This window comes from Aptenodytes patagonicus, chromosome 6 (genome assembly GCF_965638725.1).
Source record: "Aptenodytes patagonicus chromosome 6, bAptPat1.pri.cur, whole genome shotgun sequence".
NCBI lineage: Eukaryota > Metazoa > Chordata > Aves > Sphenisciformes > Spheniscidae > Aptenodytes > Aptenodytes patagonicus.
Genome location: NC_134954.1, coordinates 12831902 through 12856551, shown reverse-complemented (window position 1 = coordinate 12856551; position 24650 = coordinate 12831902). Strand labels below are relative to the sequence as shown.

General features: G+C 43.1%; 1 protein-coding gene across 4 annotated transcripts in view; it reads right to left on the bottom strand.

Moving 5' to 3' along the window:
- DIS3L2 (DIS3 like 3'-5' exoribonuclease 2) overlaps positions 1 to 24650 on the bottom strand; it is a 198186-nt gene that overhangs the window by 167382 nt on the left and 6154 nt on the right. For 3 of the 4 annotated variants that reach the window (XM_076341193.1, XM_076341190.1, XM_076341191.1), the window contains 4 exons: positions 11809 to 11967; positions 11365 to 11507; positions 4795 to 4848; positions 738 to 839 (listed from right to left, as the gene is read on the bottom strand). In XM_076341193.1, coding sequence (XP_076197308.1) covers positions 738 to 839; positions 4795 to 4848; positions 11365 to 11507; positions 11809 to 11860 — 351 coding nt within the window. In that variant the 5' untranslated portion in view covers positions 11861 to 11967. Of the gene's footprint in view, positions 1 to 737; positions 840 to 4794; positions 4849 to 11364; positions 11508 to 11808; positions 11968 to 12529; positions 12536 to 24650 lie in introns of those variants that run through there. The other variant, XM_076341194.1, reaches the window with a different exon arrangement.

Below are 24650 nucleotides of genomic sequence, written 5' to 3'. Positions count from 1 at the left end.
TGTTAAAATTGCTAACTGTAGCTTGCATCTCTCAGCAACTAGAGAAAAGGAGGAAGAACTTTCCTTGCATAGCAGTGTTAAAAGATAAACCTGCAAACAAAATTATCCAGATGTTTGAAAGGACTTTGAGTTTGATCAGTGAAAGAAAAAAAAACCCAGAGAGAGTGATCTTAGTGAAATTCTCAGACATGAAAATGAAAAACGGATTGTCCCACATTTGTATTGCTCCAATCATTTCACACATTCTTCATTCATGTAAAGAAGGGTATTACCACAAAATCTGGAGCTGTGACAAGATAAGCTTTCCATGGACTGAGGACCCACAAATTAGAGAGAGTTAATCATTACTAAAGCTTTGTGAACAACACTTGTCAAATACATGAGCAATTGCAAACACCTACACAAAGCTATCCAATGCCAACAGGATGAAGACAGCTAAATAACAGATATCAAAAGTCACCTCTGACAACCATACTTTGAACCAGCCTTGTCATCAGACTTCCCCATACAGTGATAAAGGTGGCCATTCCATACAAAGAGTGAGGTTTTAACACTTTAGGTATCACTTCTTCCAAATGTTGTAATGGATAAAGTTTTAATCTACAGCAGCATAAACTGCAATTTAGCTAATCTGATTTGTAGGAAATTCTCTATTCTCTGTCTCAGGCCCTAAGTTTAGTGAAGAAAACAGTAATAAGATCTTTCTGTCAAATCACAGAAAAATATACTGAACTGACCTTCCATTGCTCCTTGGGAAGCAGTTTCACTACCACGATGTCACCATTCAGGGCTCTGTTGCGAGCAACCACTCCATCAATAAAGATATCGCGAGTCCCATCCTAGTCAAAGAGGAAGAAAAATAAATGCCAGACCAAAACATATTAAATTACAGTTGTTATGAGGTTTAAAACACTGTCATCAAAAAGACACACACCCTGGTGAGACAAACATCCTGCAGCTGTGCACAGAAATGAAATGGATCCACCATATGCCCTTCAACATGCAGTATCTTTCAGCAAATAAGCTCCTTTGCATGTATGTGCCAGCACAGTAGTTCCACACTATTTATTCAAGACAGAGCCAAGCCCTCAAAATGTATTGTCTGCAAGCTCTGCTCAGTTCCTCTACAGTTACTCTTGGGAATGGGTAGAGAGTTTTCTGCAGTCGCAGTTCTTCACACATTAAGTTCCCAACTCAAGCACTCAAAGCTATTGTTCAGAACATGTTTACAAGACAGTCTCTGCAAAGCGCCCCATGCAGAGCTGCCTGCTGCTCTCCTGGTGAGATGGGAAAGCAAGGACACGCAGCTCCGGGGTCAGCAGGTCAGTCTGTGAAGGTGGCCTGGAGAGTGGCTGGAGATGCAGTCTCTTTTTTTTAAATAGTTGACACCATATATTCTGCATTTGGCACAACTTACGTTAGAAGAGATTCCAAAAAATGATGACTACAGATGCCAACTGCAAGCCGGAAGATCTTTTACTGTAACAGACATGTTAGGACACCTTCTCTCAATACTCTGGGTTAACATCCTTGCATAAGAGCCTCTACTAATTGTACGCACTATGATTATACACCCCAGACATGTTTGGCATTTGGCTAATCTAGATTTAGTTTGGAAGATTTTCTTCATGGGGTGAATAAAGATGAAGTTTCCTGAAGATGCCAACACAAAGGTTTTAGTTTTTAAAGGGCTGCCAGTTTTGTCCTTTTTTTTGGCAAATTATTGACAGTGCTCTTCCTGCTTTCATTTCTGTTTCCCCATAATTCAGTACATGAAAAATTCCATGTGTCTGTTTACAGTGCCATGAACGTGTCAAACAATGTGAGTGTTTAGCATCAACATGAGCAGTCAACATAGTTTTTCTAGAGAGCTATCTTTGCATAGTTTTGAGGTACAAAAAAAGAGGATGAGTTTCTTTAGATTAATACTTCATTGTCTTTCAATGAAAAAACCAGCCTCACAAGAACTAAAATCTTAATCACAACTTTAGTCGCTTCTCAGATACACACTCCTGAGTCTCATACGCTTGAGTAAATCAAATCAGAACTACCAGTGTGCTCGGTCTCCAAGAAAAACTTCTTTTATAACCTGAAAACATGAAGCCCTAATATCACATAAATATCTTACTCTGCTTAGATACCAAAACAATAAAACGGCAGAACCCTGCCATGATGTGAAACTAAGGCCGTCCTCCAAGAGACCAAATTACTCTTAGAAAGAAAAGCAGCAGCAGCTCAACAGCTGTGTGAGAGCTGCCTCCCATGACAAGATGCAGAAAAATTGCAAAGCCTCTTGGACCAACATAATTCAAATTGGAAACTGTTCTTTTCAAAAAGCCAGATTTTTTACACATGGTCTTATTCCTCATTTCTCCCCACCCTCTCCCTTCTGCCCCAACTCTTTACCTAAATCCACCACATACATAAAAAGAAAAGTTCAAAGTCACTTTTTAAGGAAAATGCCTGCTTTTTTTTTTGTCTGTACCTGTAGCTGCTCTGCGCTCCAGGACACAGGCTGGCATTCACGATAATTTGTTTGTTCTACACCTTTTTTCCTTTTCTCCTGTGACCAAGAAAACGCAAGGCAGACCCTTTCCACCACTCCCTGTAAAGGTGTCTGATGTGTCACACCACCTAGTTAAAGCTGCATCACCATACTCTGCAAGAGTCTTGTCTTGAATTGCAGCCAGTCACTCTCATCCCAAACCAAATATACCCCTATATATATATATACACACACTTATATATGTGTGTGCACACCTATTTTACAGCAGTTAATTTCAATGCCTGCAACAAAGCTGTAATTAGGAAATTGCCATCAGTTCTTTGCTTTTCCAGGGAGCACGGGGCTTTTACTGCTCCGTGGCCACCTGTGAATATCACCGGCAGTGCTCTCTATCCCCCTGTGACAAGAGGGAGATCTGCAGTGCTTTCATCTGCTCTGGAAGTGTCTTCCACAAGCACAACACAGCCACAGTCACTCCACCACTCGTGCTCAGCAGTATTATTCTTCATATTGACAATGCCGTCATTTCAAACCACACTACTGTGTGCAGGGAAGACACGAGATGCGAGGCAGAGATTTAAATGCTCAGGTCCATTCTCTGGTAGCTTTCAAGAGAAAGGCCCTGGGCCTTCCCCTCAACTCTTCATGCAACAATGAGACAAGCAGAGAGAGCACATTTGCAGCAAGAAACACCCTGGGACTTCTGGTGTTAGAAGGTGAACAGCTGTTGCATTTGAACTCCATGAAGCCATAGCCAAGTCAGAGCTGAAGAGAAAGGAGCACAGTGCCCTAGTCAACAGCAGGAGACAAAGGGTGATTCTTCACAGCTGCAGCTCTTGCAGCATCTGGCAATGATGGAAGTCCTGCAGAACACGAAGGCTGCAAACCCTCTGTTACGGCAAATAATGTTATACGAAGGGTAAGCTTCCTAAAGCATCTGTCTTAAAGTGAGGACTGTGTCCCCACCAGCCAGAGTCATCTTCATCCAGGTGTTGATTCTGCTTGTTATCAGGGACAAGGCTGGTTCTGGTATTCAGCTCCACAAAGGGCAGAAAAGTTGAAAGACAGCTGAGAGAACAACCTCGACCAACCTTCCTTCATGTATGTATTCCTGCACGCAGAACAGCGAGCAATCAACTGCACAAGGCAACAGCTGGACACTAGGGGTGATTAGGGGTAAAGGTTCACATCCAATTAAACTCATGTGAGTAGCTGGATTTCTCATTTAACCTTGCATTTTGTAATTTCAGAGAATATGTTTAACCACTTACACTTACCACACCTACAAGGACACCTGTAAAGGAAGGATCACAGTTCCTTTCACTTACACACACAGTGCTGCTCTACTGATGTACCAGAGAGCTGCTCTGTACGTCTTCCTCTAGTTAATCTTAACCTACCTTGCGCAACCCCGACCTCCCTCCACCCCTGTAACGCCAGCCTTCTCTAACAAAGTGGGCTCCAAAACATTATCCCAAATCAACAACGTGAACTGACAACGCCACGAATTTCAAGGCTTTCAATCCAAGCCCCAAAACAATAGCACTGTCAGTAGCAGGGACAACAACAGAGTCAGTGTTTCACTGTCTCAGGGCAGGCTCTGCCTTCTCTCCCCAACACCAACAAAACGTTTCAATATGAAACTCTCTCTCATTGACGGTAACATATTGACCAAGTCAGTTCCAGATAAAAAGCCTCGGCTGTGCCAGCTGTGAGGTCACCTTCCCTACTGGAAGTCCCTGAAATTGCAAGAGCCCTTCTTTTCCATCAAAATAAGGAAAGAAGAGAGAAGAGGCACAAGCCAGTCCCATGTGACAGAAGCACATCCCAAGCCAACCAAGATACAGTTCGCGCAAAAGCGGGCACATGAAAAGGAATCACGCATATTATTTCTGGAATGACTTTTCAAATTAGCTCATGCAGCAGATCAAAAATGGAGAGCATATTTGTTTAGGGAAGATTAACTTAAATCAGTGGAAAATCTATAAAACCTTTGCAGCCATAAACCAAGGGTTTCTGATTACGCTATATGGTGGTCCTCAAATCTGCCTTCAGCTGGCTTCTGTGGGACCCAGCAGTATCCCCAATTTCAGGACAAGCTAAGTAAGTAGTTCTTTGAGGTATGAAAAAGCAGGATTTGTTTGGGAATATTTGACTTAAAAGAAAATCCAGATCATGTTCATTTATTCCAATTCATTCACCTCTGAGTGACCTTTCGTCCACAGCATAACTCCTACCTTAATGCACCTTTACTTATGAACTTTAAAGCATTACAAAATTACACTTACTGGAGATGGAATGAAGGCTTCATGGTACTTCTTAGGATTTATTCTCAAGGGTCCCTTAAAAAAAAGAGAAGAAGGAGAAAGATTATGCCTGAATCTTATTAATTTTATATAACATCAGTTAAATTAGAGAGCTGTGGGTAATTTATCTACTGTGAAACATGAGAGATACATCCAAATTTCCATTATACATTTCAAGTCTTGACAACTTAGCATCCGAGCAATTTCAAGCCAAAAGGCAGTTTCATGATAGACTTAAGCTGATCTACTGCAGTCTGTCATCAAAGAGATGTTGAATCATTAGTTGTTGCTGCTACTGGGTGAACTGAGGATCCAAGCCCTCCTGTTCCCTTCACACATTTTCTGCTGAGCATCCACCAACTTCGTCAACAAACAGACAATAGAAACAACTTGTTTTGCTCTGTTTTGGAAAAGCAGAATGTTGGTTTTGCTTATTTTGGAGGACGGGAGGAAAGAGGAAAAGCTGACCTGCTGAGCTTGCATGGCAGCAGGTATCAGCCTTATGGGGCTCTGGCTGCTTAGGCTGTTCCTGCAAACAGACAGTAGCAGTAACTCTGTGATAAAGAACATTTCCAAAGAAGAATCAAAAGGATTTTCCAAAACCAAACATTTAAAGTCTACAGGATTAAATTCTGTTTAAACATGTTTAAAGTCAAACTATCTTAAATACATTTGAAACTCCATGGTCTATCTATTTCTGCTTTGTTATCTGCCAACTCAAAGCTCAAGTCACCTGCAACAAATTCATATCACCCCTCCAAAGTAAACCAACCAGTTTTGCTGCTTGCGCTCAGGTCCATCCAAGAGAAAGGGAGAGCCAACCAAGGACTTACAGGCTACGCAACAGTGCTGTTCCCATCCCACGCAGGTCCTGGGAACTGTGATTCAAGTGACTGCAGTTAAAACTGACAGCATTTGACTCTTATGGAAATACAACTAGGTATCTGCCTTCAGACAGGTTTCTGCTTTGGGCTGAAACTTTAAAACTTTCTCCGCTTGTGTATTTGAAATAACGTTGGCCAATTTGTTATACGAACAGATTCCATCTGTTTGCACTTCTGTGTTAAGCAATCATAGGAACCTCTCACAGGAATTGCTTCCTTAAAAATTTACTGCGGCATATAATTTTTTTATGTATTCTGGGAAACACTCAGACGATAGGAAAATAAAGCTGATTACATGTGGAAGTTTTGCTGCCTTGAAGAAGAATTTGTGGATTTATGAAGGTTTTCCATTGGTTTTATTTGCTTAAGTTTGGAAATACCAGCACCACACATTCTATATTCTTTAGGCATTATTTGAATACTTTGCTGCGATGTCTTATTTTGTGCCTTATGTAACTAGTATTAACAAGCACACTAGCCACATGGCAGGCACAACCCAGGACAATGGCACAAAAACAAAGACGACCCACTGGGAGCAACCCTGGGGATACTTTATGCTTAGGCAAAGCGAGAGCTAACTTGCTGTCATCAGCCTCTATTAGCACTGGTACCCACTGATGGAAAACTCTCAATGGTCTTTTTTCTCCCCTTATTTCCCATAATCAGCCATCAAAACCAATACACTGTTAGTAAAGGAAGCTGCTACAGAGAGAAAGGAAAAAATGAAAAGGGATGGTTGTTCTGCTTGACAACGAGTCGAACAATTCCCATACCAGCATCTACCCACCAGCACAAAGCAGATAAGGGGATATCCTGTGTTACTCTGCAGAATCCCCTTGAATAGTTTGGGACAGCTGTCAATCAGCCCAGTGCAAATGCCCGTTATGCGCATGAAAAATCAGGTTTTGTGTCCATGGCGCAGAAGGCATCAGAGCGGCTACGTGCTCACGGATGCCCAGCTCCAGCAAACACACAGAGAAGCAAAGTGTTACCATGTTTATCATGCAGCGGGTTTCTCTACATTTTATATGCACTACCCAATTATGATCAGCATTAGAATTCTTACGTCAAGTAGCATTAAAATACTTCAGCTCTTTCCTTTAAGCAAGGAACTCCCAAAATTTATCTTAGAAAGCAGATGGGCCCTATTATCTGTGCCTATGAAAATCCTATTTACAATGTTGTACATTTCACGCTGTGATATCATATCTGGAACCAGTCACTCTCCCCATCTGCATGAGAACAACTGTTCTCATATGTGTATTAGGGGGTGAGGATCTGGCTGCAGAGTCTCATGATGTCACACTAATGTTGTATTATTTTACAATAGCTTGCAAATAATAGCTGCTATATTTATCAGTGTTTTTATGTCAGTAGGGCCTTTGTTTTGAAAGGGAAGAGAAACGTTTGTAGGAATGTTTCTAAAACACTTTCTGATGATTCAAGTCAGCCTCACACATACTTGCCAAAAAAGTTTCTAACCTTATTGAGCTTCCACAGCAAGATACAAAAGGGTCATGACTTCTCAAGTTGCTCTGCTAGGACCAGGGCAGGCAATAATAGGCAATAGGCAGACTAAACTTCAAGCATCTCAAATCAAACAGTTTATAACAGCTATCATAACACATATGCCTAGATTCGTTTGTAGGTACAAAACACCAAAAAAGGTCAGGGTTCAAGTATCTGCTTGCTACCAAGGCCACCTTTGAAAAAACAATCCATGAAAATCAGGGAAACCCCAGCCTTCATACCCACAAAAGAACAGTTTTCCAAGGAAAAACACCCTCTTAACAGCAAAGCAGGCTCTGCAGCTCTGTATGCTGCGCACTCTCATTCCGCCTGACCCCAGCAGCCCTGCAGGGAGGGTCTGGGAGACGCTGGAGGCGTGGAGCAGACATGAGTTTCTGGCTGGTGCTTCACAGGATGATTACGGCCCTTTGGGTCAATGTTCCTTAATACATAACCTGACTTCATCTGTTGTGTATAGCCAACACCATCCGCTTACGTAACTACGCAGAAGTTATTCAATCTTGTTTGCCTTCAGACCAGCCGATGTGATTCCGACCAACCTGATACCCTTGGTGTTTGCTCACTGCAGACAGTTTTACATGCAAGGAAGTGGGAAGTCTATGCACTCCGAAGCGCCTGAGCTCAGATCCCCTTTCTTGTGGAAGGACATTTCTGCACACATCACATGATTAAATGAATCCAGGAATCCAGCAGGGCACACTTCTCCATGCTACTTATCAAAAACTGAGTTATGTCAGATACAGTACCAGAAGCCATTAAGACTAATATTATTGACAGACGTCAGCACCCATAAAGATAACACTTTTATTCTTCCTGATCTAGGACTGCTTAATCTTCATGGCACTCATGTTTTATCTGAGTGATCTCCACGTCTCCCAGTAGTTTCTGTGGGTTGCGCTAGCAGGAGCATTCAGTTGCGTAGCTGCATTGCCAAGGTCCAGCAACATCCCCAGAGTTCACGGTAGGGTCTTTTCTCCCTAACAGATCTCTCAAGTTCTCACAGATATATATGCAGATTCAGTGTTTCCAGGATGCTCCAGGGACGGCCCCTGCTCAGAGCGCCATGCTTCTGGCTGGCTAGAACTCAAGGTTGCTCAGGACCATCAGATTCACACCAATAGGTTTGTTCTTCTCTTCCACAGGCTCTTGTGGAGCATTTTTGCAGGCTACCATGCCAGACCAATGCCCTGCTTTGGGGGATTATCACAACAGGTATTTGTTCACTCACTATGTCTCTTGCCATTGTACAGAACAGTGCTGAATATTTGTCACTCACTAAAGTTGCTTTCAGGATCTCACCTATACTGGTTGAGACGGCAATGACGAATGGTCTTGGTGAGATCATAATGGTCAATGAGCTGAAGATGAGAGACACTGAGCTGGGATGCCCATGATCTGATACTCAGCCCTGAAAGATTAAATCCAGCTTCTACAGCCTCAGCTGTTTTCCTGAGATGTGGAACTGGATGAAAGGAAAATAGATACAGCCTACGAAAGCACGTATGACTCTTCCAGTTACGCAGCACATGACCTGGAGCAGACACTACACATTTACAAGAATTAGGGATTCTTTTGCCAGAGAGCATGCAATCACAGGTCCTCTGGGACTCAGCATTTCAATGGGATTCTCAGGTAGTAGTCGTAGTCTGATGTGCCTCATCTGCAGCTGCACTTGACCTCATAGGCAGTCTACACACACTGCACTTAATGTTATCAGGCTGCATTACCAAAAATGGGTGCCAAAAGCACTCCTGAAGGTAAGGCAGAAGCTTTAGTTGCTGCCATATGCCACTGCAGCCATGGGGGGAAGTCACAGCTTGAGGCTCCTGTTTCTTCCCTCTCCATTTGCTTCCCATTGTGGATGTCTATGACGCTCTCTAAAAAGGCACTGGCCTAAGGTCTGGGTAGCCCAGTGGACCACTCTGATCATCAGCAGTGATATGCTACATAGTCATTTTTCTGAAAGTTAAGAGCTCATCACATTGGTCTTCAGGACGGAGTCAGGCAATCTTAGAATCATAGAATCATTAAGGTTGGAAGAGACCTCTAAGATCATCGAGTCCAACCGTCAACCCAACACCACCATGCCCACTAAACCATGTCCCTAAGCGCCTCATCTACACGTCTTTTAAATACCTCCAGGGATGGGGACTCCACCACTTCCCTGGGCAGCCTGGTCCAATGTTTAACCACTCTTTCAGTAAAGAAATTTTTCCTCATGTCCAATCTAAACCTCCCCTGCCGCAACTTGAGGCCATTTCCTCTCGTCCTATCGCTTGTTACTTGGGAGAAGAGACCCACCCCCACCTCGCTACAACCTCCTTTCAGGTAGTTGTAGAGAGCGATGAGGTCTCCCCTCAGCCTCCTTTTCTCCAGGCTAAACAACCCCAGTTCCCTCAGCCGCTCCTCATCAGACTTGTTCTCCAGACCCCTCACCAGCCTCACTGCCCTTCTCTGGACACGCTCTAACACCTCAACGTCCTTCTTGTAGTGAGGGGCCCAAAACTGAACACAGTATTCAAGGTGCGGCCTCACCAGTGCCGAGTACAGGGGCACGATCACTTCCCTACTCCTGCTGGCCACACTATTTCTGATACAGGCCAGGATGCCACTGGCCTTCTTGGCCACCTGGGCACACTGCCAGCTCATGTTCAGTGTGCCCAGGCGGCCAAGAAGGCCAATGGCAAGAAGGCCAATGGCCAAGAAGGCCAATCTTGTATGTGGAATCCTCATCACACCTCCAGAAATCATGCCATTATATTATTATACAAGAATACTATACAATTATAACAAGAAATCAGACAAAAAGTGAGGTGGTGCCATTTGCAACTTCAATGTATTGATGAAAGTAAGTATCACAACCTCACCAGCATTACAACACTAATTAAATGGCAATGCACCAGTGTGTGTTTGGGTAAATGATGCCTCAGCATGAGTGTCTGTAATGCCCTCACTGACTTCCACGTGCCTTTTTCCCCCAGCCAGTCTGATCTCACTGGGATGCCAGATGTGTCCTGAAGAACATTACGCCATGTTGAGGACTGTACTACAACAGTGGTTCTAGGATGCTATCTTCTCCTACTCCTCAGTGAACCTCAGCCCTGCCCACCTTTATGCAAAACTCCTTCTGAGATCCAGCTACCCACACAAATGGCAGGTCCACCCCCACATTTTGCTAGATATTCAGAGAAGAATTGCTGCCTAATTATGGCTGCAGTTTTGCTGCTCCAAAGGAAGCACAAAGTTTGATCTTTGACCTTTAGAATCTGTAAAATGAGAACATGCTTACTGCTAGCTGTTCAAGGCAAATAACCATACACACACACAAATGATTTTCTGTATCTTGATGGGCTCTTCAGCTCCATCTACTATCTGTGCCTTACTTCAGTAAACCATACACTGTCATCAATGGCTGGGGCAGCCCTATGATCTTTGGGGAGTGCAAAGAAAATTATGCAAGCAAATCCAGGGTCCAGTACCACTGCCTGGCCATTTGATATTAATTTAACCAGTTGCATCATAGTTTATAACACGTTATTGCAATGCCCTGGTAGACACAGCCCTGTGAGACCCCAGGAACCACAGCATTACCTGCACCGTCACTCTCCCTTTTTTTTGTGGGAGAGAGACTTCTGGGAAGAGTTGATAGATTGAAAAAAGAAGAGTAGATCTGGAAGCACAGGCATCTGCAACTCACTGCTGAGGACTAATGAACATCTTTGTGAGGAATTTCAGCAAGAAGTATCTTGCTAAGGGCATTCATTTTTACTTACACTGACAAAGACAGAGGCTGACAGCACCTGCTGTGTTTTTGAGTATCATTTGTAAAAGCAAGTGTCTCCACAATAATGACTATCATGGCTAGCAGACCATCCAACCAGAACTCTGCAATTCATCATGAGTGTGGATCAGGAATTTTACAGAACATGCAATCAAACCAAAAACTATACTTCAGCTGAACGTAAAAGATTTCATTCCACTTCTAGAACCTTCTGAGAAAGGGAAAAATCCTTCCTCTAGCATCTACAAGTGGTACATCAATTCCCTGTCATGCAACCAACTGACACTAATTTCCAACAACTGCCTGTGATTTCCACAGACTTATCACAAGAGCATAAACGTTGTATATTCCAGGCACCTGAATTAGCTCTCCCCTTTTCAGTCCTGCTGAAACATCTTCTTTTGACATGTAGGCTTCAAATATACTCTTCTTCCTCCCTCGAGTGAGTTTATTTCGATTCTTTCTATCACCTGATGTTGGGATAGCAGCATAGGATCCTCCTGCAAACAAAAATTCATAAGTGTTATCTTGCCCACCAAACTTGTCTATGTATCTTAACAGCAGCTGTACAGAGGCTTTGTATTCAAAGTTGAATTTCTGAGAACAGTTTGCCTAGAAATACTGGCACCCAACTTCAGAGCACCGAAAAGCCTGGAATAATCATATTTTACAAATAATTGACAGTCTTTTACAGTTCATTTTAGAGTTAAGAGCATTCATCCCAGCCCATCTTTTAATAGTGCTGAGCACATGCTTCAAGGCAGCTTATTCCTGAAGCGTGTACGCACTCTGCTTTAATACCTCTGGGAGTTCCCAGTTGTCTAGGATTTATTCTGCTGTCTGAATTGTTCATTGTTTCTGTCTGCGATTCAGAGAGTTGCCTCTTCCTGTCGAAGTTCTGGGGAGTTCTTGCAGATTCAGAGTTGTTTCTGGTCCTTGCAAACCCTCTCTTTTCTGCACCTGAAATCAAACACAGGGTTGAAATAACAGGGGAAGGAAGAGGAACCCCATTGCCAGCTTGTGCTCCTGGTGAAACTCACGGTCTGCAGTACTTCAGTACAAGTCACAACTGTGAGTCATGCTCTTTATCCAAAAGAAACGATGTCTTCATTAGTTCATTTGTAATCTGTTGGCTCTTTGTGCCTCTTAATCCACCACTAACTTATTTTAGCATAAATAAAACTCTGGAAATTACGATACTAAAGTTGGATACAACCCTTCCAAAATCCTGGGAAATTCATTAGAGCATATAAAATGTGAAATTGTTAAAGTGTTTCCAAAGCCTCCACCCCATTAAGCCCCCACGTAGTGAGAAAATATAACTTCCCTACAACTTAATTAAGTAGTTCAGGAATCAAGGAGGGGAAAAAAAAAGTCAACAACCCACTCTGGAGTAATTAACTTCTGAGCTACCAGAGGCAGCACGGTACACACCACCACCACAAAGAAATGCCAAGGCTCCAAATGTCCAGCCTGCTCAGAACAGGCCATGATCATACGAAAATATTCTGCAAAGACTCACCCCTTCCTTCCCTGCCATCACCTCAGCCCCTTCCCTACAGCCAGAAGAGCAAGCAGCAGCTTCCAAAGCGTATGCCAACGCTGTTCCACGGATCAGCACATTGGAATGCAACCCAGCGCCGTGCAGCTGCCCTCTTGGCCCTCCACCTTGATACTGAACATGTCATCACAGCTTTGCCTTCCAGCCCCTCCTGGCTACGCTCCCTGGGTCCAAGCTTGTACCTGCAAGTCAGAAAACGTGCAATGCCAACTTATTTGCTGTGGGGCTATCCAAGTTACAAGGCAAATTTTTTACATATGGTATCCTTCACAAACGAAATTGCAGATTGCTTCATAGAATTAAACCGAAGCAGCGAGAAAAAAAATGTTTAAAAAGCTGTACTTAAGCAGAGCTCTTTAAAAATATGGTACAATAAGAAAAAACTGCTACTTTACCCAGTCACAGACAAAAAGCAACTTCCATATATAATAACAGGTAAATCAGCAGGAGGAGGGAGGGATCCTCCTAATTCAGGAGAGGAGACACCAAGACAGGCAGAGGGACAACTCAAGGTGCCAGCTCAGAGCAGCCCAGGAAGAGATTAAATGCCACAGCACTGTCTCCAAATGGGACACTGAAATGAAGACGGGGCCTCTGTGTTCAGTGACAATAAGGACAAGGGCAACATAGTTTGGCCTCTTTCTACATAATCAAGCTTTTTATACTCTGCGCATGCTTTCAGGGAGCAGACTGTCCAAGGGAGGTTGCAGCTGTAACACGGCAAGAGCGCAGCCGCAAATTTAGGTTTCAACCGATGCAAACGAGGCAATACTACCTGTATGGACCACACGATGAGACAGAACTAAAATTAACTGATTTGCAAATGCCTAGTGAACTGATTTGCAAACACCCTAAGGGTCAAGATATTAAGTTCAAAAACAGACACCGAAAGTAAAAGTATGGACTAGAGAGATCTGAGCAGAAGAGCTTCTGAATTGGCAACACAGTTTGCTCTGGATATGGTTTTCAGAGACATTTTGGTGAAGGAATCTGACTTAAACTGCAACAGGTGGGCTCTTAGTAACACTATTAAAAAAGGAAGGCACTAGGCTGATCACCCAGAGAGGTCATGCAATCTGCTTTGTTGGAGGTTCTTAAAAATAGGTGAGACAGACATCTGCCAGAGTTGGTCTATAAAGAGTAGTTTTTTCCTTGAGGTAGTGAAAGGGATTACATGAACTTGTAAGGTCCTCTAAAGCCCTCGTTTCTATGACAGCAAGTCCCAGAAAATACTACTAGAAATTAAAGAACTTGGGATAAAAAGGAGGCTAAATCTTAACATGTAATTAAGAAGGAGCCGAAAAAAGAGAGCAGAAAATTAAAATGCAGGGGAAAAAAGAGAAGAAAATGTCTCATGAGTTGGGAAGTGAGCTGAGAGCCAGAATTAGCCACTGCAGAGCAGAGCTGCTCCAGCACTTGCCGTGGCCATCGGTTCAGAAAGTTTGGGGCCACTACTGCCAAAAATAATGCACAGCAACAGCAAAGGGTGGAGAAGCACCTTTCCGTGCCACAAGGTAGACACACAGAGAGGCACTTGCACGTTTTCAACACTTAAGCCTTTGGCTTGCTCTCTGGTGGGATTTTTCATCTGCTCAGACTCGGACACAAACTAAAAAAAAAAAAATTTACTCAAATGAACAAACTCTGCTTCGACATAGCTGGCTTGCAAGCCAGTTTACACCCAGCCACTTTGGATAACTGTTTGACCCCGTTGGCCGTGATGTTTATGGCGAAACAAAACCACCCCTGTTACAAAGCCACAAACAACTGTCACAATTAGCATTCAACTGGAACACATCGAATTCTGCATGACTCTAATTTCTTGTATTTCTCCTTTTAAATAAAGAGAGCTAACTACAGGTTGCCATCTGTTTCAACTAGATTCAATATTTGCTTCTATAATGCACCTGTCCCCTAAAACTGGAAGTTAGAAATACTTCTCATGATAGGCTTTCCTGCTGTCCCAGCTGCCCAGCATTAATATTCTGATGGATAAACAGGCATCATTCCACAAAGCAAACTGGAACTTGACAACTCTATAGATAGCAGGGGATATGTTGAGACTATTCTTTCTGAAATAACTGCTATCACTAACTTAGTTAAACTCTATTCCAGCACCAGGCGTGTCAGAAATCTGACTTTTTCTGTGGTGTTACAGTTGTGTGATTTGTAAGATATAACAAAATCTTTTAAGGCAAGATGTCACACAAAGTAATAACACATTCTAGGCATTAAAATAATCAATGACTAAATAAATTAGTAAGTAAATAAATATAATAAAAAATTAAAAATAACTTCAGTAGAAGGGAGACTAAGGTGCAGTGACCAAGAGCTGAGGTTGGTTGATACATCTTAACAGGAGTGTTGAAGCAACCACAATGCACCAAACACGTCTGCATGTGCAGAACCACTCAAGCTTGAACGCAGAGCAATTCTAATGCAAGACACAGATGTATTCACAACACACAGCAAATGCAACATGTTCAGATATGTTCATCTGGCTGCACAGATGATGTAGAGCTGTTCTCCATGGATGCAGCCACCACTTGCCTGGGATTTCTAGACGTTCTGCCATTTCCAATGGGAAATAATACAGGAGTAAGAATTTGAGGAAAGGTGGTTGACTGTTCATTACCTGAAGTTCTCTGGAGGGACACAGGTTGAAATAACCCCAACACCTGTATCAGGCAAGGAGACTGCCTACAAAGGTGACAGAGGGACACCTAAATAGGACCAGGTATTCTACACACGGAGCAGTGAACCGCCTCAAACTAGCCAAGGGGAAGCACCTGTGGGAAGTAGAAACACACAACCAGGAAAAGGAGCAGAAAGGATGGAGCTGGGGGCTGGCTCCAACCCAGGAGCCCAGTTGTTATCCCATGTGCAGGCAGCAGTGGCTGGTTGAGCTCCACTGGAAGGACAGCGCTGGAGCTCAATCTAGAATCCAAACCATCACATTACATCTCCATCACAACAACAATGACATCATGCAAAGGCAAATTTTGGTCTTTAAACCTAAGTACCTATTAATCTTTTCTTATTTTGGAAAAAAAAGGCATGCAGGCAGCTTCCCAGAATAATTGATCTGGCTTACTGTAAGAGAGGAGGCTAGATGTTTTAAATCAGCTTATTTTGACATAATTTATACAAAATCACTCTATAGTTTAGGTTTTGAAAAGTACTGCATTTAATTAAATTTACATCTATTAGTCAGTTGATCAACTGGATGGTCAACTAAATCAACTAAAATGTTCAACTAAACATAAAGTTAGCAAGGCCAAAAAGTCTTCAATTTTATATTAAAATTTGCATATTGCTTTACACAAGAAAGAACCAAGACCCTCAATTTCATTTACCAAAAATAGAACATTTCAAACTGCCCTCTAACACCTGACAAGCTATTTGATTACTACCAGCACAGAAGGAAAGTATTCCTCACTGAATTTTCATCAGCACATCCATGACTCCTTGGATACCTCCCATCCGGGATCAAGGAAGAACTAGTTTTACTTGAGAGATCTAAGTGAATTCCAAGATATGGACATCTTGGTATAGCTTTCCCCTTTCCTGTCAAAGAGCATCTACCTTGTCACTAGGCATTTTTACCTCTAACTAAACTTCCAGCTTTGTTACCATGTACATTATTTATATTTAACCCAGCTCCCTGGGGTGGGCAGGACTGTGAGAACATCACGACGACTGTGCTGGTAACACCTCTACAGGTTAAGGACTCTCACCCCACTGACAGCTATCTCAACACCTAACAGTTCCTTTTACCTTTAAAAAAAAAGGAATTACGTTGAAAACGTTGGATGGAACAATATTGTTACAAACTTTTCCAACACAAAATACTTCCATCTACTACTTACCTTTATCAGTCCATGACTGGGTATCAACACCTCTGCTAACTCTGCTATTGCTAAGAGAATTTTCCATTGCTTCCCAGCATTAGATCATGATCTAGATATGCAAAGGCATCTTTCAAATACCCCCACTTTACAGTTAGCATAAGCATGAGAAGAAACAGAAGCATATCCGCAGAACTGATAACATGCAATAGAACAATTTGTTATCAGTTAATGAGACACTCTCAACACACGGTTACTAAATATTTGTCTGTACTTCTCCAATGTTTCATTTCATTGCTGACACATTTCAATGACTTAAACCAATTTCCTTCAAACCTTCCAAGAGGTTCCCTGACATGTAATTCTTCAAGACAACCCAGCTATGCACTTAGGAAAACACTGTAAGGATACACCCATGAGCTGGAAGGCATGGCAGCTACCAAGCGAAGGGTCACCCAACATTGCCCTACCTCCAAAAGCAGGAATTAACCAACTAAAGGCAATGAGAACTACTCTGATGCCAATTCCTGCTTAGTCCTACACTCCCATTTAAGTCAGACTAGGTTAAGCATGGGAAGAAAGCTAAATAAAGCATGTTCCTGCTCATCCCTACTAGAGATTCAAGGAATTAGAGTCCAACCATGTGGCAACCCAAGGCATCACCTCACAGATCTACAAGTTCAAGTTGGCCCTTGGCTCCTGGCAGAGTTGGCAAAGCAAATTTTAGAAACCATCAAATTTGGTCTTTTAGCAAACAAATACTCTCCACGACCTGCCAAGAAGTTCTACTTGCAACTTTATGAGCCGCTATGGATGTTGATGTGTAACAGAGCATATTAATAGTCTCAATACAAGAGTTTAGCCGATGGAAACTCTGCCTTGTTTTGCAAAGACCTCTAGGACCCAAAAAATCCCAAATCCTACATAGCCCCTGAACAACCCATCCCAGGTACTTCTGTGAATCTAACTCTGCCAGCTTTGATGAGCTGGCGGGGGACGCAGGTTCTGGGTGGTAACTCCAGATAGGCACAGGCCTAGTGTTGACACTGTTATACCAGGCAATCATTTGTTTCGTTCTCCAAAGTCAAATAAACCCTACAAGCAAAAGCATGCTTTGCCAGTACAAACTGCATTAATATCAGGGCAGTTTTGCTAGGATCCCCACGTCTTTCCCTTTCATATGCTTAAACAGGCAATTTAAAAGCTATTTGATATTTTCTGCTGCTCAAAGAAGCCTCTAAAATAATTTCCTCTCAAATTTTAAAAGCCAAGATACGTTTGTTAGATTGTTTTCCATTTCTAATGCACCAGCGACATCCAGTATATGCCATATTATATAAGTGACTAACTCAAAAACTCCAAGCACTTAAATGACTACTACAATATCCGGGATCAAATTACCACACACAGGCAAAAACAACAGGCAAAACCAACAAACACCATTGAAGTGATCTCAAATGCAAGTTATGTCAACAAAAAACACTGGTCATAGGCAGGCCAGAAGTAACTAGCTATTTATGTTTTGCAAAATATTTTGCAGATTTAAGAGATTAAATGTCTCACTAATGGTAACAGCCAAGTACTTTTTTTGTTCTATTTTCTTTTCAAAGGAAATACACAGAGACAGCTGTTGGTATAGCTGCTCAGGGAGAGTTCTGTACCAGGAAGAAAAAAGACACTCCTTGGAAGATATCTCAAGCAAAACTCTGTGCTAGAGCCCCAATAACACAAACAGGACCAAAACCCAACCACCACGCTCCCCGTCAGCTCAGCTCCACTCCAGCCTGTGCTAGGAACAGCTGTGCTTCAACACTGCTCTCAGCATGAATTAAATGAGTTCAGAGTTCTCCGATAGCCTTGGAGCAGAACCACCTCCATGCATTTTGCAGTATCTTGAAGCAAACCGGTTAAATAAAGTTGACGGCTCAAGATTAAAGACAAAGCAATAGAGAGAAATGAGGATGTCATGGGAAAGAATTCATTAGAGATGTAGGAGTGGAAAGGCAAGACTTTGAGATACGTTATCAGTTCAGTGAGGTTTCATTGCAGCAAAGAGACTTTCAGGAGATAAACCTGGTAGGCAGTATTTCAGATGCTCAATCTGGGGTCTAAGAGAAAGCCTGAGAGCACATTCTCCTTATCACAAGCAAATAAAAAAGAGATCCTTCTTCTCTGATGAAATGTAAACTCAAAGAATCCTAAACTGGAGGTTCTGCAGCACAGTCCTGCGCTCAGTCGAAGCCTGGCCACAGAGCTAAAGGGAGATTCTACAACGTTGCTGTGAGTCCTCCTCAAAAATAACTAAGGATGGGAATGATTTGAAATTATCTTAATGATTGAAAAGTAGGGCAAACTTCCGGGAAAGGGAATATCTTGGCGGAAATGGAAAAGGACGGTGATATGACAGCACTGTAGGGATTTAGGCAGATGGCAGATTGCATAATTACGTTTAAAGTTAATTAAACAGTCATTCAACGAAGAGAAACAATGCAGACCTACATTTACATGCACGGGCTCAGCCAAAATGTAAATTCTATGCAAATGTCCTGAACTGAGTGGATGATGTATTGAAATCCAGCTGCCAGAACTAGCTCCCATGCCCACCAGCCTCCACTAATTGACCCATTATGATGGGCCACCAGGGCCCAGCCACAGCGTAAATCTGAGCTGTAACTTTGCACTGACTAGACAAATCAAAATAAAGTGAGAAGACAGCGCTTAAAGTGAAGCCCTGTCCACACAGCTCTTAAATGAAATTTCAACAGTGATTCAAAGCAACCGGTTCCTCTAGCAGCAGCCCAACTGGTTACAAGCAACCCTGCACAATATAACACAGCTCCTCCGCCTGTGCCAGCCAGCAGCCTGTCTACCAGCGCGACTGCGTTCATGCACCAGGACATGGTCCGGCTGCGAGCCGTCTGTGCACCCGTGAACAAATTCATTGCTCTCTCTCGCCCTGCGTCTTTGGAGAAGGTGATTCTCTAAACATTTTTGGCAGAAAGTCTGCCAAAATTTGCACAGAAGAGTTGCAAGTCCAAGAAAAAAAGCACAAAGGGAATCCTTGCCACATGGGGGACAAGCTGGCTGCAGAAAGGCAGCCTGGCCCCCAGCCGGTGACTCCTGGATGGGGAAATACAGGCTGTTATGGTTTGTCAGTGAGTTCATAGGGCCATGAGCTGCTGTTGGAGGTGACTGTGCCACTATAGCTGGTTGTAAAAGATTGAGACATTCAGCATTCTTACAACATGCCACTGAGGAAGAACCATCCCCACTTAGAGATGGAGGTAGCAAAAAAATGAAGTGGCATGTCCATGGATACCCAGGAAAGTCAGGAGCAGAGACAGATGCTCATTTCCAGACCCATGGAAATGAAGTGGGAAGCACACACATGGTGGGAAGCACATGTTGCCACCACTCTTTTGCTTTAAGCTGCACATACTTATTTAAAACTCTTGTGCTACATGCTCCTGGATTTCAGTATGAACTAGGGAAAATGAAAATGTTCTTGCTGACTTTGGCTTTCTGAAAGGGCCTATGCTTTGAAAAACTGAAATGAAGAAAAATGCACAATGGATTCTTTCTGCTGCGGAAAACAATGCTGTGGAAACTGCTCCTGACCGCCAAGATCATGTGCCCATGACACCAGGATTCCTCTTCCAAAACACTTCCAAGCATCCTGATGCTTGCAGGATTTTGACTTCAGTAACTCAGACAGTAACTGCAGTTTTATTCAATTCCTCAGCAGGGTTTGTGTTGTAGGAATACTACATGAGTGCAAGAGCCAAAGATACCATTCCAGGCTCTGAACTAAGGGTTGGTGACGAAACTCATTTAGTAGCAATAGACTAAAAGTTTATCAAAATAGTTACTGTGCTCCAGCTGCGTGCAGCAGCACAGCGGCGTTGTCAGGGAGGGGATACAGCTCTTCTGGTTTTCAGGACTCTCTGTGAACCTGCTCCACCCTGCTCGTGACCTCCTAACTACCTACTCCGCCTGATGACTGCACTCTTCCAGGCTTCCACTCCTGCCTCAGGATGTGGGTCAGGGCTGCTTCCACTGCCCCCTCGTCCTTCCATCCTCTCAAACCTTCTTCCACAATACCTTTTGCTCTTTGCTTTATCCAGCAACTACACCATGAAAAGGCTTCTTCAACACTTCAAGAAAAATACTTTAAAAGCATAATATTGCGGAAGTTCTCTCTTTGATTTCTGTGGGCTTCAGTAGTTTGAGGGAAGCAAGTTGCTCGAAGATCAGAGGAAGTCAAGAGGCTTTGAAAGGCAAAATACCTGACAGGAGGTGCTAACATACTAGAAGACATAAGCAGCTGAAGAAATGAAAGAACTGCTTTCAGACTCACACATATCCCGAGGTTACCAAATGTGCTGCAGAATAAGACAATTTGCTGATGAACCGTTCCCCATACTGCCCATTCAGTGTACTAAGTACATAATTCACAACCCTTAGTGCTGAGGGGGAAAAATGCCTAAACACATACAAACTGAACAAAAATGCAATATCGCTGCAGGCTTGTATCTGTAGAGAGCCTGAAATATTCTCCAAGGCATGACCTGCCCCATACATCTGTGGGCTGCAGCTGCTAGTGTTGACATTTTCCTTCAGCACCCTGGAAATTTTTATTTTTGTCACAGAAGACATTATTTTATGCAAGAGATCCCAACATTTTGTTTTCCATCCTGCCCCAGCCAAGTTTCAACTCTCCATAGCTCAGACTTCCCCACAAGAGGGAGTTAGGGACATGCAGCCCACAGCATTTCATGGAGCTAGTTAGCAGGGGGCTTGAGGTGGGAGGGCAAGAGATGGATACCAGCGCACAGGACAGAAGAGGCAGAAGCAGAGACTGGAGAGTGGGGCAGTGGTGAAAGCCCTGCAGCAGCTATGGCCTGGAGAGGAATCGCAGTTAGCCACTGAAGCCAGCTGCAAAGCATCTGTCCTACCTACCTGGGTACCCACGGCGAAGGAGACACTTCAGAGATTATCTGAACATCAGGCCAGAGCTGATTGGGCTGTGCGGGCTGGCTGACCTCATGGATAGCAGAGGACAGCGGGCTTTTTCAAATTAATTCCTTTTTGAACTACAGCATATTTTGGGTGTAGAATTTGTTATCAGGGCTTTTAAACATGCCAGTGACAAGCCTTGGTAAAACTGTTCCAATGGTCATTCACCCTCACTGCTAAATTGTGCTGTATTTCAAGCCTGGATTTGTTTAGCCTCAAATGTGTTATATCATAATCTGCTCAGCTGAGTAGCCTATTATTGAACATCTGTTCCACATGTAGGCAATTTACTGAAAGCTCCCTTCCCCCAAGCATCTCTTTGATAAGTAAAGCCAGGTTCCTCAAATCATTCACTCATGATCCCAGCGTTTTAATCCTCCTTGTGGCCGTCCTCTGAGTATTCATCAATTCATCACCATCCGCCCCGAACAGAGGGCATCACCACAGGATACAATACTCCAGAAGCTGCTGCTGCTGCCATGCCAGACACACGCAGTCTATACTCCATCTTCCAATTCCCATGCTCATACATTACCCTTTTGGCCACATCTCACAGGAGGGGGATGTTCAGCTGATTAATCCATCAAAAGCTCAAAACTTTTTTCCAAGCTGTTGCTTCTCATTCTGGGTTCCTCGCACTGATAGCACAGCTCTACGCTGGCCCGATAAATGGATTTTGTTTTGCCTGCTCCCAGTCCACCAAGCGATCCAGATGGCTGCCAGTAACTGTCCTCATTATTCAGCACTCCCTGCAGTCTCCAAGTCATCCAAAAAAACTTTCAATCCTACTTGTATGTTTTCTTCCTGATGATTGACAGAAGTATTAAACAGCACAGGGTCAGAACATGACGCTGCAGGAACCAGACACACCTGTTGGTAACAATTCTCAATTTATTGCTGCATTTAATCAGTTCAGCTAAACTTCTTTTAAATGATTACACATGTGCTGTGATTTTATTATGCTAACACACTAGCATCCATACTCACACCTTTATCACCAAACTCCTAATCTCATAAGAAACTGACACCGAGGGAGCTCAACAGGACCTTTGTTGCATAATGTGATGACAAGCCACATTACAGAAAAGATTTAAAACTAATTAAAAAATTAACTCAATTCTTCTATTAGCCTATTATTTTCCTGGGACCAACATCAGACTGACAAGCATAGTTACCTGAGCTACATAATGGGGGCCTAACTTCAGAGATTGGAGCTAAAAAGAAAAAAACATAGTTTGTTTTTTAAAAATAGCAGGTTAACAGCAACAAGTGTTTCCACTGATGAACATTTTCACATGAGCACTAGCAGGTGAAGGAAGCTACTTCACAGAGATTAAAGCTTTGCTGCCAAATGCAAGGGCTCCTGCTGCAGCACTCAGTCCCACTGCACCATGGTGTGCTCAGGACTCTGGTAAAGGGCATGGGAGGCAGTTATTAGATCACATACAAAAACCACAGTCCTTGCAAGGGCAGGATCTCATCTCCCCAAGAGAGGATACATCAGATATTAACTCACAGACTATAGCTGATGTTAGCCAAAAACGTTAGTTGCACAAGATTCAGGAATGCAACTTTTTTTTTCTATCAAAAGCAAGAAAGAAATTTATGTTTGTGATGACGTTGTTAAACCATTAGAGAAAGAAGCATTCTATTTTTCATGTGTTTCTCAGATGGGGCCATACAGTAAATCCAGTTTTCCCTCCTCTCCCATATCTTATTAGTATGATTAACGTCATCTAAGGAACGTTACATTGGACCTGGCAAGATTAGCTACGCTTTAAAGATTTCCACAGCAACCAACATTCTCCATTTATTGAGCTGATTCTGTGGCCTTTACTAGATCGCTGGCTCATATTTACTGGGTGCCAGATAGGGAGATAACAGCATTCTTAAGTACTGAATTTCACCACACAAGAACTGGAAGGCTCACCTCTAAAAACTAGCATTATCCTAAATTTGCCTTACAAGAAGGGAAAAGCAGAAGCTGTGGTTCTTCCTCCAAAGTTCCCCCAGAGAAACAAAGGCAAATACAAAATTTACTGCAGCGTACGATGGAAAGACAAAACCCCTAAGATTTTGCCATCTTGTTACGGCTGGTATTTCTTGACCAGCTGTGCCCATCAAACACGCAGGAAAGCCATTCCAGGACATTTCCTTTACCTATCCTGAACCTTTTAAATGTCAAGGTTGCAGCCACAAACACACCACCACCATTCAACAGCAACAATTGTTTTTAAAGCTATGATGCTAAACACCAGCCTGCTTGTCAGCGACACTCCTCTGTGGAAGCTGCCCGAGTTGGTTAAGTACCACAGGCTGGGCAAATAAATGCCATGTGTCAGACAGGTGATAAATCAGAAAGGGCCGTGGAAATCTTATGCCGTTTCAGATGAGGCATGTTGTTACCCAGGAATTGTCTGTTTCTACTCAGGGGGCATGCTGACCCTGACAGATGGGCAAGATACCTCCACCACATCATAAACCCGTGAAGCTTTTAGTGAGAGGAGCCTCAGGAGGCTACCTAGCGAAGCTGGTGGTGGTGTTCGTCCTGAGGAGGATGTCTGCAGATACAGACTGAGACTATACCCAGCCCTGCAAAATCTGAACCTATTTCATAGCAATCAGCCTTCACGAGAATCCTGCTCCACCCAAGCTTTCAGCATCAATAAAGCCACCTCACTCCCAGGTACTCTAGCTCCCGAGATCCTCTGAAAACGAGTGTGGCCAGGAGATGGTGTTCCCAAAGACCATGCTGCACTCCACGTCCTCCACGGAGGACAGTTCTCTTCTGCAGATGTGTGGGTTTTAGGCTTTCCAGCAGACTCAGGAATGTGCTATCAAACCGCAACATTCCCTCAAAAACAGGCTGAGAAGTGCACGTACTCAAAAAGCAACCAAAACCATGCCGTCCCGAATAAAACACGCAGCTTGGTCTAAACTACTTACTGATAAAGCAATGCATCGCAGATATTTAAGATGAAGTTCCACTTAGCAGCCATGCAAATCTCAACTACTAGCATGTGACAGACAGATGCCGCAGAAAGAGTCAGTACTTCTGTTCTCAAGGAAGAGGGGTTTTAAGCCCTTTTATGACAGAAACATCAGTCAGTCTGAAAAGAGATTTTGATGACTAACTCTGAATTGAAGTGGGAAAATCCTTAGAACCTTTGATCAAAACCAGAAAACAACCCAGGGGACTTCATAAAAGACTTTCTGTT